The 15,431-nt window shown below is 34.8% G+C and overlaps 1 protein-coding gene and 1 pseudogene across 3 annotated transcripts in view; one reads left to right on the forward strand and one right to left on the reverse strand.

Annotated features, from left to right (window-relative positions):
- Positions 1–15,431, forward strand: part of SEPTIN14 (septin 14) — a 45,154-nt gene that overhangs the window by 2,129 nt on the left and 27,594 nt on the right. For 2 of the 3 annotated variants that reach the window (XM_037067721.1, XM_037067720.1), the window contains exons 2-5: positions 2,683–2,780; positions 3,688–3,756; positions 13,942–14,062; positions 14,433–14,628. In XM_037067721.1, the coding sequence (XP_036923616.1) occupies positions 3,703–3,756; positions 13,942–14,062; positions 14,433–14,628 (371 nt within the window). In that variant the 5' untranslated portion in view covers positions 2,683–2,780; positions 3,688–3,702. Of the gene's footprint in view, positions 1–2,682; positions 2,781–2,978; positions 3,061–3,687; positions 3,757–13,941; positions 14,063–14,432; positions 14,629–15,431 lie in introns of those variants that run through there. The other variant, XM_037067722.1, reaches the window with a different exon arrangement.
- LOC119002033 (RWD domain-containing protein 1-like) lies at positions 214–989 on the reverse strand (annotated as a pseudogene).

Here is a 15,431-nt window from a genome sequence, read left to right on the forward strand (position 1 = left end):
TACTACTAGAGTCTGTCAGTATCCCTCTCCTGCCAGTTTTATTTTATTTTATTTTTTGCATCTTAAAGGTGAGTTTATTAAGTTCGTTGATGAAAGTTCCAGAAGAATATTCTGAAAATTAGTTTTTCTTAGATAAAATGGAAAATCAACATCCTCTCAGTAAAGCCAAAGATGCTGTGTTAGTTAAGCCTCTCTACAGATGAGGATGGTCCATCAATTGGTCAAGTCACTCTCTGGCAGAATTATAGTCTGGATTATCCTCATCATCTTCTAGCTCCAAGTCATCCATTTCCTGGAACAAAGACTCATTACCTCTACATTGTTTCCAGCATCCTGCAAGAACTGGGTATCAGATGTGCCAAGATTATAATCTGTTTCAAATAGCTGTTTCCCACTCATTTTTTCCTGCTTGTTCTTTTATTTTTATTAGTTTCTTTTTAGTTTCCAAAAATTCTGCATCAAATTTGGCTTTCTAACTTAAGAAATTCTCAATTGTAACAGGAGGGCCATGAAATAATTGCTTTTCAGCTTCTGCTTCTTTTTCCTTTTTGTTGCTTTTCTTCTTCTCTTCTAGTTTTTATTTGATCCATTATTTCATTTAATTTTTCTTGCACATCTGTCACTAATGACCATCACTATACCATGTTTTCTTCTTTATTAATGCTAATAACTTTAAATGCCTGAGACATCCTTACCTCCCAGATTTTCCTGGGAGAATATTTATAAAGAGGACCTTCATATGGGTATTTCTCAGTGTATGTAAACTTGAGGGTAGCCTGGACAGTTTCAACATTTTCTCCAGCCTCAGATGTCACAGTGATGGTGAATCTGGGAGGATTCTCTGATAATACTGTAAAGGAGTCGAGGTAGATGGACTCCAGAGCCTCCAGCTCATTGTGCTGCTCCTCACCATAATCTGTCATTGTGGCCCTTGCTGCTGCCCATTGATCACCCAGAGATCCAGGTGGCACACTGTAGCCAGGGCCGCACTGCACTAGGAGAGTGGGCAGTGGCCTGGCGATTGCAGGCACAGTCCCCAGATGGGGGGCCCGGGGCCCAAAGCTAGTCTCCTGCCATTTTATTTTCCTCTGTATTTGTTGAAGTTCAAACTGAGCCCGTCTAATCATCCCCTAAATTCACCGAACATTTGTATGACCAGTGTTTTGAACTCAGATTCCTTGTCTCATTTCATTTAGTTATTTTTCTGGAGTTTTGTCTGGTTCTTCATTTGGGGCATGTTTCTCTGCCTTCTCATTTTGGCTGCATCCCTGTGGTTTTTTTTTCTATGTATTAGGTAGATCTGCTACATCCCCTTGGTCTTGGCAGAGTGGCCCTATATAGTAGGTGTCCTGTGGGGCCCAGTGGCACAGTCTCTGGTAACTTGAGCCAGGCACTCTAGGAATGTCCTTCGTGTGAGTTGTGTGTGCCCTCCTGTTGTAGTTGAGTCATTTAAAACAATTTTGCAGCTTCTTTTATGCCTTCAAAATAAAGTGAGGGGCTAAGGAAGATTACATGGAGGAAAGGAAGCAATGTGGGAATGGGACTACAGTGTGGTTAACAAGATGATGTGCTCTCTCGAGGGTGGTTACAGCTTATTTCAGTCTTGGAGAGTGTTAGGCTAAGTGCAATAAACCAGACAATGACAGACAAATCCTGTATGATCTCACCTATAAGTGGATTCTAATCAACAAAACAAACAAGCAAGCAAAAATATAACCAGAGACGTTGAATTAAAGAAGAAACTGATAGTAACCAGAGGTGAGGGGGGAGGGAGGCTAATGGGGGAAAGAAGGATTGTGTTCGTCAAGGAACATGTATAAAGGACCCATGGACAAAGCCAAAGAGGATAGAACTGAGGGTGGGAGATAGGTATAGGTGGGGCAGGGGAGAGTGGTGGGGGGAAAATGGAGACGTCTGTACTTGAACAACAATTTTTTAAAAAGTCTTATTAACCTAGATGCATAGAAACAATGGATGGGGCGTCACTTAAGGCAAAGCAGGTTAATTCACATATCCATCACCATATATTTACCATTTGGGGGGGGGCAGGGTAGGAACACTTAATATCTACTCTTGTAGAAAATTTTAAGTATGCAATACGTTACTATCAACTATAGTCATCATGGTGTACATTAGATCTCTAGAACTTTGGAATCTGTATAGCTGAAACTCAATACTCTTGAATATATAGTAACTTATTTTCACTTCTGAGAAAAGATAAGTATAAGAAGTCAAGAAGCAACTCCTTTCCAGTGGTTTAAATGTTTACTGTTGATTGCAGCTAAAGACTGGAAATCACTGCAATACTCACTGTTAACATTCTGCTAAGTAATACAGAACCTTTATATATACTAGACTAGAATAAACCACACCATACAGCAGAACACTATCTGTATGAGAAAATACTATTTACCATTAGGGAAAAGTGAGATAAAGTATATAGTGGGATAATCCTCAGGATATAGCAAGTGAAGAAACCATGGTACACAGAGCCATTCTTTAATTCTGTTTGCTTTTCTCTTTGCCATACACATCTATAATATTTTCTTTTAAAGTGTGCCTCGTTTTCTCTGTATCTTTGTACTGTACTCAAAAGTAGGATAGCATGTCCTTCAGAGGGAGTTCTGCTTATGAATCAGCACAGCATGTTCTCTTGTATCTCTTCTCCCTTGTTCCAAACAGTTTCAAACACAGTGAATATTTGGTCTACAAATACTGAGAACACCAGCTTTGGAGTCAGTACAGACCTGCGTCTGCTGCATCGCTGAAATCTTGGGCAGGTTAGTAATTTTTCTGAATCTGAATTTTCTGTTCTGGCATATGGCAGTGAAAATACATGTATCTCATTGATGCATAGTCATGAGGACTAAAGGAGGTGAAGTACATGAACACTCAGCATAATACTAGGTGCATAAGAAATACTTCGGAAATGACAATTATCATTCATTTAGTTTGGTGTTTAACAGACTTGTTTAAATGTTGTAAGCTCTGCTTTCCCAATTCTCCTTCGGTAGGTACACTCTAATCCTCCAGCTTTTCCCGGTAATCTACTCTGGAAAGGTAAGTACTTACTAAGTGTCTTCCTGGTTTTTAGAGCAAAATTCTCTATTTCCTTCTCATGCCCGGAGAGCCCTTCAAAGAAGAGCGTTCTTTGTCCTCTTGATTTCAGAAGGGAGTTAACCTTTCTTTAGATGCTTTTTGCATACTTATGGTTAACTGTAATATTGTACGTTGTGAGTTAAATATTATATGCTACATAGAAGCCTGTCTAGCAAGACAGCCACAGTTAATTAATAATTTTGCCCTCTTTGCCCCCCTCCACCCAGCATCCCCCAGCTCCCTCAGGCAATCCCCCTACCATTGTCCCTTTATGTGGGTCATGCGAATGTTTTTTGGCTACTCTGTTCCCTATACTGTACTTTACATTTCCATGACTATTCTGTAACTACCTATTTGTACTTCTTATTCCCTTTACCTTTTTCACCCTTCCCTCTGACCCCCCTCCCATCCGGCAACCATCTCTGTATCTGTGATTCAAAACAGCCACAATTTAAAACAGACTAATAGTGTGGACTGAAAGTCAAAACCTGGGATAATGTCTATATTAGACTCCTTATTGATGAAATTATATTGTAGGAATATTGCCTTTTACACTGATTTTTAAAAGTTTTTTTTCTTTATTTTCAGCTCTTTCAGTCTGGCATGGCAGAAAAAGCAATGTGCATGTCCACACAAATACCAGATGATGAAGATCTAGTTGAGTACATTTTTCAAATAGAACTCTTCATTCTGTACTTCAGTAGGCTTGTGTAGTTTCAAAATATTAGCTCAGTAAACCGAGATAAACCTAGATGATAAAGGCTTATGCTTGGACATGAATTAACTTTCATACTAACTAGAGTTAAATATTTTGAAGGTTTAAATAATTATTGCATGTTTTTTGAGTCTGAAAACTTTTTCAGTAGTGCAAGAAATCATTCCAATTTAATACCAAAGATAATAAATTAAAACTCCAGAACCTCCTCTTAGGTAACAAGAATAGTGCTATTTTGAAGTATATGTTTATACAACTTTATGTACTGGTAATAAATAACTTTTAAATGAAGTGTACTGTAGGAAGTATTTGGATGGCTGCTTGTTTATTACTTCACTGAATGGGAGATTGAACCAAGTTCCATATGAAGATGAGCTTCTGTTCTAGGGAAAACATATAGTAATGAATGTAAAAATTTACACTAAAAGAGAGAATAGTATATCTGAATGGGTGAAAACTTGGCTTTAGAATTCTTTTTGATCAAAATGTCAAATATATACATAAATATTGAGCTATGTTAAATAGTGTTCACTTATGTCTTAATAACTAAAGGTTCTCTTCTTGGTGTTTTCTCTTTTTTTCAAACGTGTGTTTTTCTACCTTAGTTTTAATGGCCAAATTATCTTATTTTTTTTCTCTTTTCTTTCTCATTGTTACTCCTATGGAGTGCATGGCTTATTCAACCTTTATTTTTCTAGCAGTCACACCTTTCAAACACACTTAACCTGCCTTTCATCCTCACTGCTTTTCCGACACTACTGGCAGTCATGTCTCAGTGACTGAACCACTGGCTCGTGCCCATTCCATACAGTTTTTGGCCCCTCTCCTGCCTTAAATCATGGTGAATGCTTCTTTGTTTATTTGGCATTAAAATCGTAAAATTTTAGAATTAGAAGAGGCCTCAAGGCCAGTTCATCAAATTTTAATCTGACACATAAATGCTTGCTACAAATCCTTTAGAAAGTAATTTTCCAACCTTTTTTTGAACCCTAGTACAATTGGCAACTTAGTTTGTTTTCTTTTTAAATATTAAAAATGACATTCTCACATTATTAAAAGAAAAATTTAAACAATTTGAAAGAGAAAACACTCCTCTCAACCTACGTTTCTTTCTTTCTTTTTTTAAAACTACCAATAAGTAATCTTTGGACAACTTTTCATGTGAGCACATTCAGATAAACCTTATTTTTAAAAATAGCTCTTTACTTTTGCTCTTCTGTATGTACTTCAATAACCAGTCCCCTGTTGGTGGCTATAAGGTGCTTTCTGTCTTTTTCTTTTTGCTGTTCTGTACAACACTGCATTGAATATCCTCCTATCTAGTTTTTCATATACATGTTAGAATATCTTCCTAGAAATGAAACTGTTGAGTTAATAAAGATGTGCAATTGTTATATTTGATGGTAATTAACAAATTCTCCTATAAAGATTTGCAAATTTATACTCAAACCATCAATATGTGATGATGCCTGTTTTGTTTTTTTCTTTATCTATCTCCTATATTAGAATTTACGGCTTTTATTTATGGGATAGCTTTAGTTATAAGAAAATCCATTTAATTATGGGATAGCTTTAGTTATAAGAAAATCCTTCCCATATGTTGTACAAGTGCAACGTCTTTTTCAAATGACAATCTTTATGCTTATTTTCCTCACATTTAAAATATTCATTTTTTTCACATAAGGTCTTTAAAATTGAGATATAATTGACATATAATATTGTGTAAGTTTTAGGTATACAACCTAATGATTGAATATATATATATTGCAAAATGATTACCACAATAAGTTTAATTGACATCCATCAGCATATGTGGTTACAATTATTTATGTTGTGATGAGAACTTTTAAGGTCTACTCTCTTCTCACGTAATGTTTTAACTTAAGTTCTGTTATTAGCTTCCTTTTGTGTTCCTTCCTTTATTGTTCTCATCTCCTTTTTCTCTTCCTCTCATTCTCCCTTCCTCTATTCCTTCCTCTCTTCCCCCTTTTCTTACAGGCTATTAAATGAGCACTACCACTGTACCAGGAACTAGGCAAAACATGTACTGATGTACAGTGTTCTGATGTCCTTCTTAGAGTTAACGATTAATCTCCAAGAAAGGTTCAGACTGCCCATCTTTTATCTGGATTCACTGATCCTTATAGGTTTTTTCTCTGAAGCTACATTACAGTGTTAAATCTTTACATTTATAATGAACTACATTTCTTGTTTCTCTTCTCCCTTTACGCTTTTATTAAACTTCATTTGCCATTCAGCCTGGACTGTATACGAAACATAAGTATGTTTATTTGTTTTTTGGATTTCACCGTGTTTTCTCACCTAGCACAATATTTTCAAAATTGACACTATGTTTATTTTTTTCTCTTTCCCTGTCTGGCCATTCATCAGGCTCATTCTTTACCTCCTGAGAGTGGGCATTTCCCATGTATCGTTCTTGAACCTTTTGTTCTTCTTTATCTGCATCCAAGCCTCTGCTGTTCTCAAATGTATCCAATTTCCTTCAGGCTACTTGTATACTTTTCTTAAAATTAAAAATTTAAAAGAAACTTATTTTTCTCTCCCATAAAAAATACTAGCTTTCTTTTTGCTTTTTTTAAATTACTTATCATAGTATCTGGTTAGTTGTCAAGATCTTCTGATTCTTTATTTCACAACATTTCTCTCAAACACTCTCTTTTTTCATTCACACCAGTAATTTTTTTAATTGATTTTTTAAAAGATTTTATTTATTTATTTATCTTTAGAGGGGAAGGAGAGAGGGAGAGAAACGTCAATGTATGGTTGCCTTCCATGCATTCTCTGCTGGGAACTGGCCTGCAGGGAACCTGGCCTGCAACCCAGGCATGTGCCCTGACTGGGAATTGAAACACGATCCTCTGGTTCACAGGCCTGTGTTCAATCCACTGAGCTACACCAGCCAGGGCTCACACCAGTAATTTTATCGCCAGAACTTTAATTAGGAGAATGGCTCCACAACTCTGGTTTTTCCTCCAGGGCACTTTACATAGCAGTGCCTTATTCATCTTTTTAAATGCTTCTTTCTTCTACCATTCCCTTACTCAAAAGCTCTAGACAATGTTCATTACCATTTAGATAAAATCCATATTTCTTAGACTCATACTCAAAACTCTCTATTGTTAAAGTCATTTTTATCTTTTTAATTTTCTCTTCTTCAGTTTCCTAAATTAAGTCTTTCCCTTTATGTGCAAGTTCCTTATTGTGCAAGGGCACATAGTCCGTAATTCTGCCTTTAAGCCCATTGCCATCTTTTCTCCTGTTCATAATACTTACCTCCTCCATAAATATTAGCCTGTCTTCAAGATGCAATCTGCTATCTGCATTCTTATTGAATTATCTTTAACTACTTAATGACATAGTCATCTATCTTTGTTCCAAGTTCCTACATTATTTATTGCCTTTTCTATAAATTTGGCACTTGGTATGGCATTAACAAATATTTTAACCTTTTCTGCATGGCTTTTATTCTCATTAAAATTGTAAGCTCTTCATGAATAAGACACTTGATTTATGAAATATTAGGATGTGAAAGAATTTTAAACTTCTAGTTAAGTGTTCTCAATCTTCAGAGAAAACAGAGGCAAAAGTGACTCTCCGAAAGGTTCACAATGACTAGTGAATTTTCTTATTCTGCTAGCTTTTCCCAGAGCCACAGGAAAACAGAGTTCAGTAAATACAGTTTAAGCATGTCTTGTCAGAACTGACAAGGGCTTGTCAGAACTTGCATGCACTTTTATAGTGTATACAAGTGAATTTATGTACATTACCTCATTTGCTATATAGTATACACTATACACTTTTATAGTGTATGCTATGAGTTTCTGTACATTACCTCATTTGCTGCATGTAATCCGTGTACACTTGTTATCAGGGATTAAAATTATCTATATTTTGCACCTCAGTTTCATGTGAATACACACCAAGCAATCCTTTTAATAGTAGGTTAAAATCTTACATTTTTATACATCCACCTTGTTTATGTCTTATTTCTTTTATTTGTGGATGGTGCAAAGGCAAATTCAAGAATAAGACTTGAATAATCACAAATTCCAAATTACTAGAATCTGGAATACTTGTTTTCTACATAGCTATTGGCATTTTATAAAAATAAGCAGTATAAAAAAGAACTTATGGCCCATCAAAGACATTTGTTAAGTAATAGTGGTGAGGCTATGGGAATGTCTGCTTGCTCTGTTTGCTGTGTGGTAAGAACTTGGTGCTAATGAGGCCAAGGATTCAGGTCCTTTTTTTACAAGACAATGGGCTGTATTTTGTTCTATTGACACACATCTCCCTGAGCTACAGAGTTAAAAATGAGAAAACTCTGTTAAAAGGGAGTCTAGGGCAGAGAGGACAATGGAGTGTCCAAATCTATTATTGTTACATTAAAACAATTTTCGGATGCTGTGGATCAAAGTGTTCCCTTTATAAGCAGAGAAGAACTCAGAATTTACCACATAGACAAAACCCTATCTTCTAAGAGAACAAATAGTGAGGAATTAAATTTTTTTTATTTCTTATTTGATTATAGTTCAGCTTGGTATTGTTAAATACACTCTCTGTAAATATGAAATCCCAGTGGAATTCCTATCAATTAACTTTGATTGGTTCCTGGTATTTAGGGCTCAGGTCCTCTCCCTGTTGTTCACTGTTTATTCAACCAGCAACTACTGAGAGCCTCTTTGGGTCTTAGTCCCTTATTGTGACAAGAGAAGAATAGTTAATTCTGACACTAATATAGTGATATTACTAAGTTAATACAAATGTTCTCCTTATATCTATTATATCCATTATATTATGTTATAGTGTATTGTATTATGTCTGTCAATATTTGCATCATATATTTAGGTGCTACATGTTAGGTACATACATGTCTACAAGAGTTAATAGCCTCTTCTTAGATTAATCCCTTTACTAGTATGAAATTACCGTCTTTGTCTATTGCTGCAGAATTGTTTTAATGCCTGTTTTGTCTGATGTAAGTATTGCTACTCCAGATTTTCTTTTATTTCCATTTGCATGAAATATCTTTTTATTTCTTTACCTTTAGTCTGTGTGAGTGTATTGATGTTAATTGGTCTCTTGTAAGCAGCAAATGAATGGGTATTTAAAAAAAAATCCATTCAGCTAAACTATGTCTTTTAATTGAAGCATTTAGTCCATTGACATTTAATTATTGGTAGGTATGTAGTTATTGCTGTTTTATTGTTTTCTGGTTGGTTTTGTAGTTCTTTTTTTATTATTCTTTTGCCTTCTTCTCTTGTATGTTGATGACTTCTGTTGTGTTGTGTCTGTATTCCTTTATTTCTTGTATGTATCTGGTAGATTTTTCTTGTGTCTGATAGATATATGTCATATATGCCAACCTATGTTTATACAGTCTATTTTAACTTGATGGTTGCTTAATTCAAAACACATTCTAAAATCACTACAGTTTTTACTCACCACTTCCATGGTTGTTTTGTCATTCTTTTTTACTTCATGTATGTATATGTGTGTGTTTGTGTGTATCCCCTAGCTTATTGTAATTATACATGGTCTTCCTACTTTTGCCTTTTAATCATTGTACTAGTTTATAGTTAGTTGGTTGATCCACAACTTTTTCTAAGTGTTTGCCTTTGTCAGTGAGAATTTTTTCTTTCCTGTTTTTATTCATATTTTTTATATATTCTTTTCTTGTTAAAGATATCCCTTGAACATGTATTGTAATACTGGTTTAGTGGTGATGAACTCCTTGAATGTTTTCTTGTCTGGGGCACTATTCTCAATCCAAATGACAGCTTTGCTTGTCATCACTTTGAATATTTCATGCCAGGCCATTTTAGCGCTCAATATTTCTGATCAGAAATCAGCTGATAGTCTTATGGGAACTTCCATGTATGTAACTAACTGCTTTTTTCCTGCTAGTTTTAAGATTCTGTCTTTGCCTTTAACCTTTGGCATTTTATTATTTTATTAAATTTATTCAGGTGACATTGGTTAGTAAGATTATATAACTTTCAAATATTTAAGTCTTTAATACATTATCTGTATATTGCATTGTGTGCTCACCACTTAAAGTCAACTCTCCTTCCATTATCATATATTTGAACCTCTTTATGCCCTTCAAAGTCCCCCACCCTCCTTCCCCTTTAGTAACCATGATACTGTTGTCTTTGTCTCTGAGATTTTATTTGTTTCTTTTATTTGTTTGTTACTTTCTGTGTTATATACCACACATGAGTGAAATCATATGGTTCTTGTCCTCTTCTATCTGATTTTTTCACTTATCAGGATACTCTCAAGATCCATCTGTATTGTAGCATATGGTAATATTCCATCATTTCTTATGGCTGAGTAGTATTCCATTGTGATATGGACTACGTCTTCAGTCAATCATCCATCAAAGAACACAAGCTATTTCCATGTCTTGGCTATTGTGAATGATGCTACTGTGAACACAGGGCTACATATATCTTTATGAGTAGATGTTTTTGCCCTGGTGCAGCCCAGGTGCAGCTCGATTGGTTGAGTGTCATCCCACAAAGCAAAAGGTTATGGGTTTATTTCCTCGTCAGATACATGCCTGGGTTGCAGGTTTGGTCCCCTGTCAGGGTGCATATGAGAGGCAATTGATTGATGTTTCTCTCTTACATAGATGTTTTTCTCCCTCTCTTTCTCCCTCCCCTCACCTCTCTCTAAAAAATAAATAAATACAATCTTTTAAAAATAAGTGAATGTTTTCAAATTTTTCAGGTAGAAACAAACAAGAGGGAGTGCTGAGTCATTTGGTAGTTCTATTTTAGTTTTTTTGGGAACCTCCATATTGTCTTCCACAGTGGCTGCACCAGTTTACATTTCCACCAGTAGTCTAGGAGAGTTCCCTTTTCTCTGTCCTCTTAACACTTGTTATTTTCTGTCTTGTTGATGTAGTCATTCTAACAAGTTTGAGGTGGTATCTCATTGTGGTCTTATTTACATTTCCCTTATAGCTAGTGAAGTTGAGTATCTTTTCATATATCTGTTGACCATTTGTATGTCTTCTTGGAAAAAGTATCTGTTCAGATCCTATGCCCATTTTTTAATTGGATTATTTGGATGTAGAATTGTATGAGTTCTTTATATATTTTGGATATTAGCCCCTAACCAAAGGTATTGTTTGCAAATATCTTCTCCCATTAGGTTGGTTACCTTTTTGTTTTGATGTTTTTTTTCCTGTGCAGAGCTTTTTAGTTTGATATAGTCCCATTCATTTATTTTTGCTTTTACTTCCCTTGTCTTTGAGCTTAAATCCATCAAGTCCTCTCTAAGACCAGGGTCTATAACTCTAGTACCTATGTTTTCTCTTTTGTATTTTATTGTTTCAGGTCTTATATTTAGATCACATTTTGATCCATTTTGAGTTAATTTGTTTGTATGATGTCAAATAGCAGTCTTGTGTCATTCTTTTGCATACAGCTTTCCAGTTTTCCCAGCAGCATTTATTGAGGAGGGTTTATTTTCTTTCTTTCTTTTTAAAAAAAATCTTTACCTGAAGACATGCTCATCGACTTTAGAGAGAGAGTGGAAGGGAAGGAGAATTTGAGGGAAGGAAACATCGATTAGAGAGAGAAACATCAGTTGCTTCCCAAATGTACTACGATGGGTGACTGAACCTACCACCTAGCTATGTGCCCTGACCAAGAATCAAACCTGTGACCTTTTGGTTTACAGGATGACACTCCAACCAACTGAGTCACAGTGGCCAGGGAAAAGAGTGTTTCTTTTCTTCACTGTATGTTTTTGGCTCTTTTGTGGAAAGTTATTTGCCTATATACATGTGGGTTTATTTCTGGTTCTCAATTATTTTCCATTGTTCTGTGTGTCTGTTTTTTTTTTTTTGCCAACAACATACTGTTTTGATTATTGTAGCTTTGTAGTATTGTTTGAAGTCAAAGATTGTGTACCTCCGGCTTTGTTCATTTTTTTCCCTTAGAATTGCTTTGGCTATTCTGGGTCTTTTGCAGTTCCATACAAATTCGATATTTTTTTGTTCTATTTCTTTGAAAAATGCTGTTGGGATTTTGATTGAAATTGCATTAAATCAGTATATTGCTTTGGGTAATATGGCCATTTTATCTATGTTGACTCTTTCAATCCATGAACTTGGAATATCTTCATTTCTTCAATTTTTAAAAAATAATGTATTGTAGTTTACAGTGTTTAGGTCATTGAGACTTTTTGTTAAGTTTTTTCCTAGGCATTTTATTCTTTTTATTGGAATTTAAATGGATTTGTTTTATTTCTATTTCTATTTCTGAAATTACATTATTAGTATACAGGAACACAATGGATTTTTGTGCATTGATTTTGTATCTGACAACTTTAATCTATTTGTTTATTGTTTCTAATAGTTACTTGATAGAGTCTTTAGAATTTTCTATATAAAAAATCATGTCATCTGCAGGAAGTGACAGCTTGACTTCTTCATTCCCAATGTGGATGAAACTCATATAACTTGGGAAGAACCTGGACTCTGTCCCCTTAGGTCTTCACTGGACCACTTCGGAAATATCAGCTCAGAACTTTCAGAGCGACAACTCTTCTCTCACTTGCCACTGGTCTCTTTGTCATCATGCTTGCGCATGCAAGCTAAGCATTCTAAAATTTGAAGATTTTATATCTCTCCCCTCTGTGGCTTGCTCTTCTGGGATTTCTTTCTCAATATTCAAGCATTTTGGCAGCTCCAATCTCTTAGCCTTCACAGCCCAAGATTGTCCCTCTCAGCTTGTTCTTTACTTCCCAAGCACCTCATTTACTGGCCAGTAGATTCAAGAGAATGTGTGCACATATATATGATTTTACCTATTATGCTGCCCTTCTTTCCAGGGTTTTATTTCTTCCTGTTTTGTCTGCTTTTCTTTCCCTTCCAGTGCCTTCAAAGAGTTGTTTTAATTGTTAATGTGAAAAGAGAGGCCACAAGTTTCTCTGGTGTTACCATGAGCTAGGAATGTACACGCAATTTTGTATCTCACCTTTTTAGCCTAGTGGTTTCATATAAGTAGTTTTCAACTTACTGAAGTATTCTCCATAAATACCTCTAATAACTTAAGAATGCCCTAATGTCTGAATAATCATCATTTATCTGTATATTCTGTTATTTCAGGGAGTCATACATTTGAATGTTAAGCTTCAGAGAGCTACAGTAAACACTTTTCCATATAAACATTTGTGAAATTTTCTATTTATTTGGGAGAGGTTTACAAGGGTTAAAGTAAATATAGATTGTTGAGCCTTTGAAATTTTTTTCACCATTTAAAAATAATCAGCTGGCCCTGGCTCGTGTAGCTCAGTGGATTGAGCACAGGCCTGCAAACCAGATGATCGAGGTTCAATTCCCAGTCAGGGCACATGCTGGGTTGCAGGCCAGTTCTCAGCAGGGGACCCATGAGAGACAACCATACACTGATATTTCTCTCCCTCTCTCCTTCCCTTCCCCTCTAAAGATAAATAAATAAAATCTTGAAAAAAATTTTAGAAACTCAATTAAAAAAATAATCAGTTGGTAAAACTCAATTAAAAAATAGTTGGTAATTTTATGTATAATATTTATGGATTTCTAGTTTTCTAGGTTGGTATTATTAGCAGTGGCTGCCTTTAACAATTTGAAAGAACACAGGTTCTCAGAGGGTATATGGCAAATTTAGAGTCAAAGTTTTTGCTGCCTTTTAAAAAATTTCAAATTGGCTTTGGTTTTCTTATGCATATTAACATATATTGAGTTTCTTAAATATATTAACACACTGAAACAGAATAAAAGATTGCTAATTTTCCCTTTATTTCCATGAAAAAATAATTTATTATTTTCAAGTAATACACTGGACTTTCTTGTGGTATTTTTTAATTTTCTATTTTTGAACTTCAAAATACAATCTGTTTTGAGTGTGGTCACAGATAGATTCACTATTTATAAAAATGAAAGCAAAATCAATGTTTCTGGACATAGATTTCTTTGCTCCCAAATTTACTTCATTTGTAGCTTGCCTGAGGTATGATAATAATTTTAATTTCTTAGAAATCTTATAATTATGTTTTCAAATGATATTTTCTATTCTAAATAAAATCTTTTAACTTGTGTTTTCTTTAAGCAAAGAGAAAATAATGTCCGTGGTTTAACTATGCTTGGTCATTTTGGCTTTGAGTGTTTGCCTCATCAGTTGGTGAACAGAGCTATTCAAAAAGGATTTTCTTTTAATATTCTCTGTGTGGGTAAGTGCCAAACTTCTCTGAATTACTACGTAATTTTTCCAAATGCTCATTTCAACTTATCTGTAGCAGTAAAAACCTGGCACTGTCCATTAAAACCATATCTTCATGTTTATATTGGTTTCCATCTTCTTAGCCATATTACTTAAACATTTTTTTAATGTTTCAGCATTTTCAAAATCTGGTTCAGCTTTGTGTATATTTTCTTTCTGTTTTACGTTAATGGCTAAAGGTGTCAGGGGTAGCATGTCTATTTTCAAGGATGTGGCTGTTTTTGAAGTGTGTGGGGCCCTTGAAACCACTCTGAGGGTGGGAGTGTTACTTCTTCTCCGCCATCTGAAGCCCCTCTGTGATGTATCTGTGTTTATTACAGGGGAAACTGGACTTGGAAAATCAACGCTGATTGATGCACTGTTTAATACGAATTTGAAAGAAAAAAAGTCCTCTCATTTTAACCCAAATGTTGAACTTAAAATTCGGACATATGAACTCCAGGAAAGCAATGTGCAGTTGAAGTTAACTATTGTGAAAACTGTGGGATATGGTGATCAAATGAACAAAGAAGGCAGGTTAGTGCTGTAATTAAACACTAGTATTGGTATTTTAATTAAAAGTTCTTCTATTTCAAGGAATTTGCCTTCTTTCTCCATGCACTGAATTATGTTCTTCTAAGGAAATTGAGAACCTTCCTCTTGGATTTTAATTCTTTCTAATTAACTAATGTTCTCTTATTATTATGAAATTGATATTTTGTTTCCAGTTGTCTGATTTCCTTACAATATTTTTAAATGATAGCAAAAATTTTTTTGATGCCATTTCTATTAGTTCTAGCTTATTTTCTTATTTCTTCTCTGGTATTATGATGACATTTCATAGTTCCTGTATCAGATTTAAACTGCATAAAAGGGAAATAAATTAGACAAAGCAGTAGTTCTAGGTTTTCTCCTTTTTGAAATAGATGCGTATTCAGTATTATATGTTACAGTTCTAGTTAGTTAAAGTTAGTTATATAAGAGTGAATATATTTTGTATACATTGATTTGTCTTGTGTGACTTAGTTACATGCAGTGGTGTGTTGAAGCTGGCTCATGCAAGTTTGTAAGAGTGTATTGTACTAATCTTTTGTCAGTTGTACATTCAATAACATCATTCAGGTAACTTGAAATAGGCCAGGTGGGAGGATTCACACCACAAAAATCAGTAAATGCTACAAATTATTTTTTCCCTTCCAGAGAACCACATTTTAAACATTCACTAGAACACCACTTGATAAAGACAAACTTTTAAACAAATACTCAGGTTCTAATTTAAACATGAAAATAATTTGTGTGAAATTTATTAAAAAATAGACAATAGAAAAGGAATACCACCA

This window comes from Sturnira hondurensis, unplaced genomic scaffold (assembly GCF_014824575.4).
Source record: "Sturnira hondurensis isolate 20B ecotype Veracruz unplaced genomic scaffold, ASM1482457v3 Scaffold0017394, whole genome shotgun sequence".
NCBI lineage: Eukaryota > Metazoa > Chordata > Mammalia > Chiroptera > Phyllostomidae > Sturnira > Sturnira hondurensis.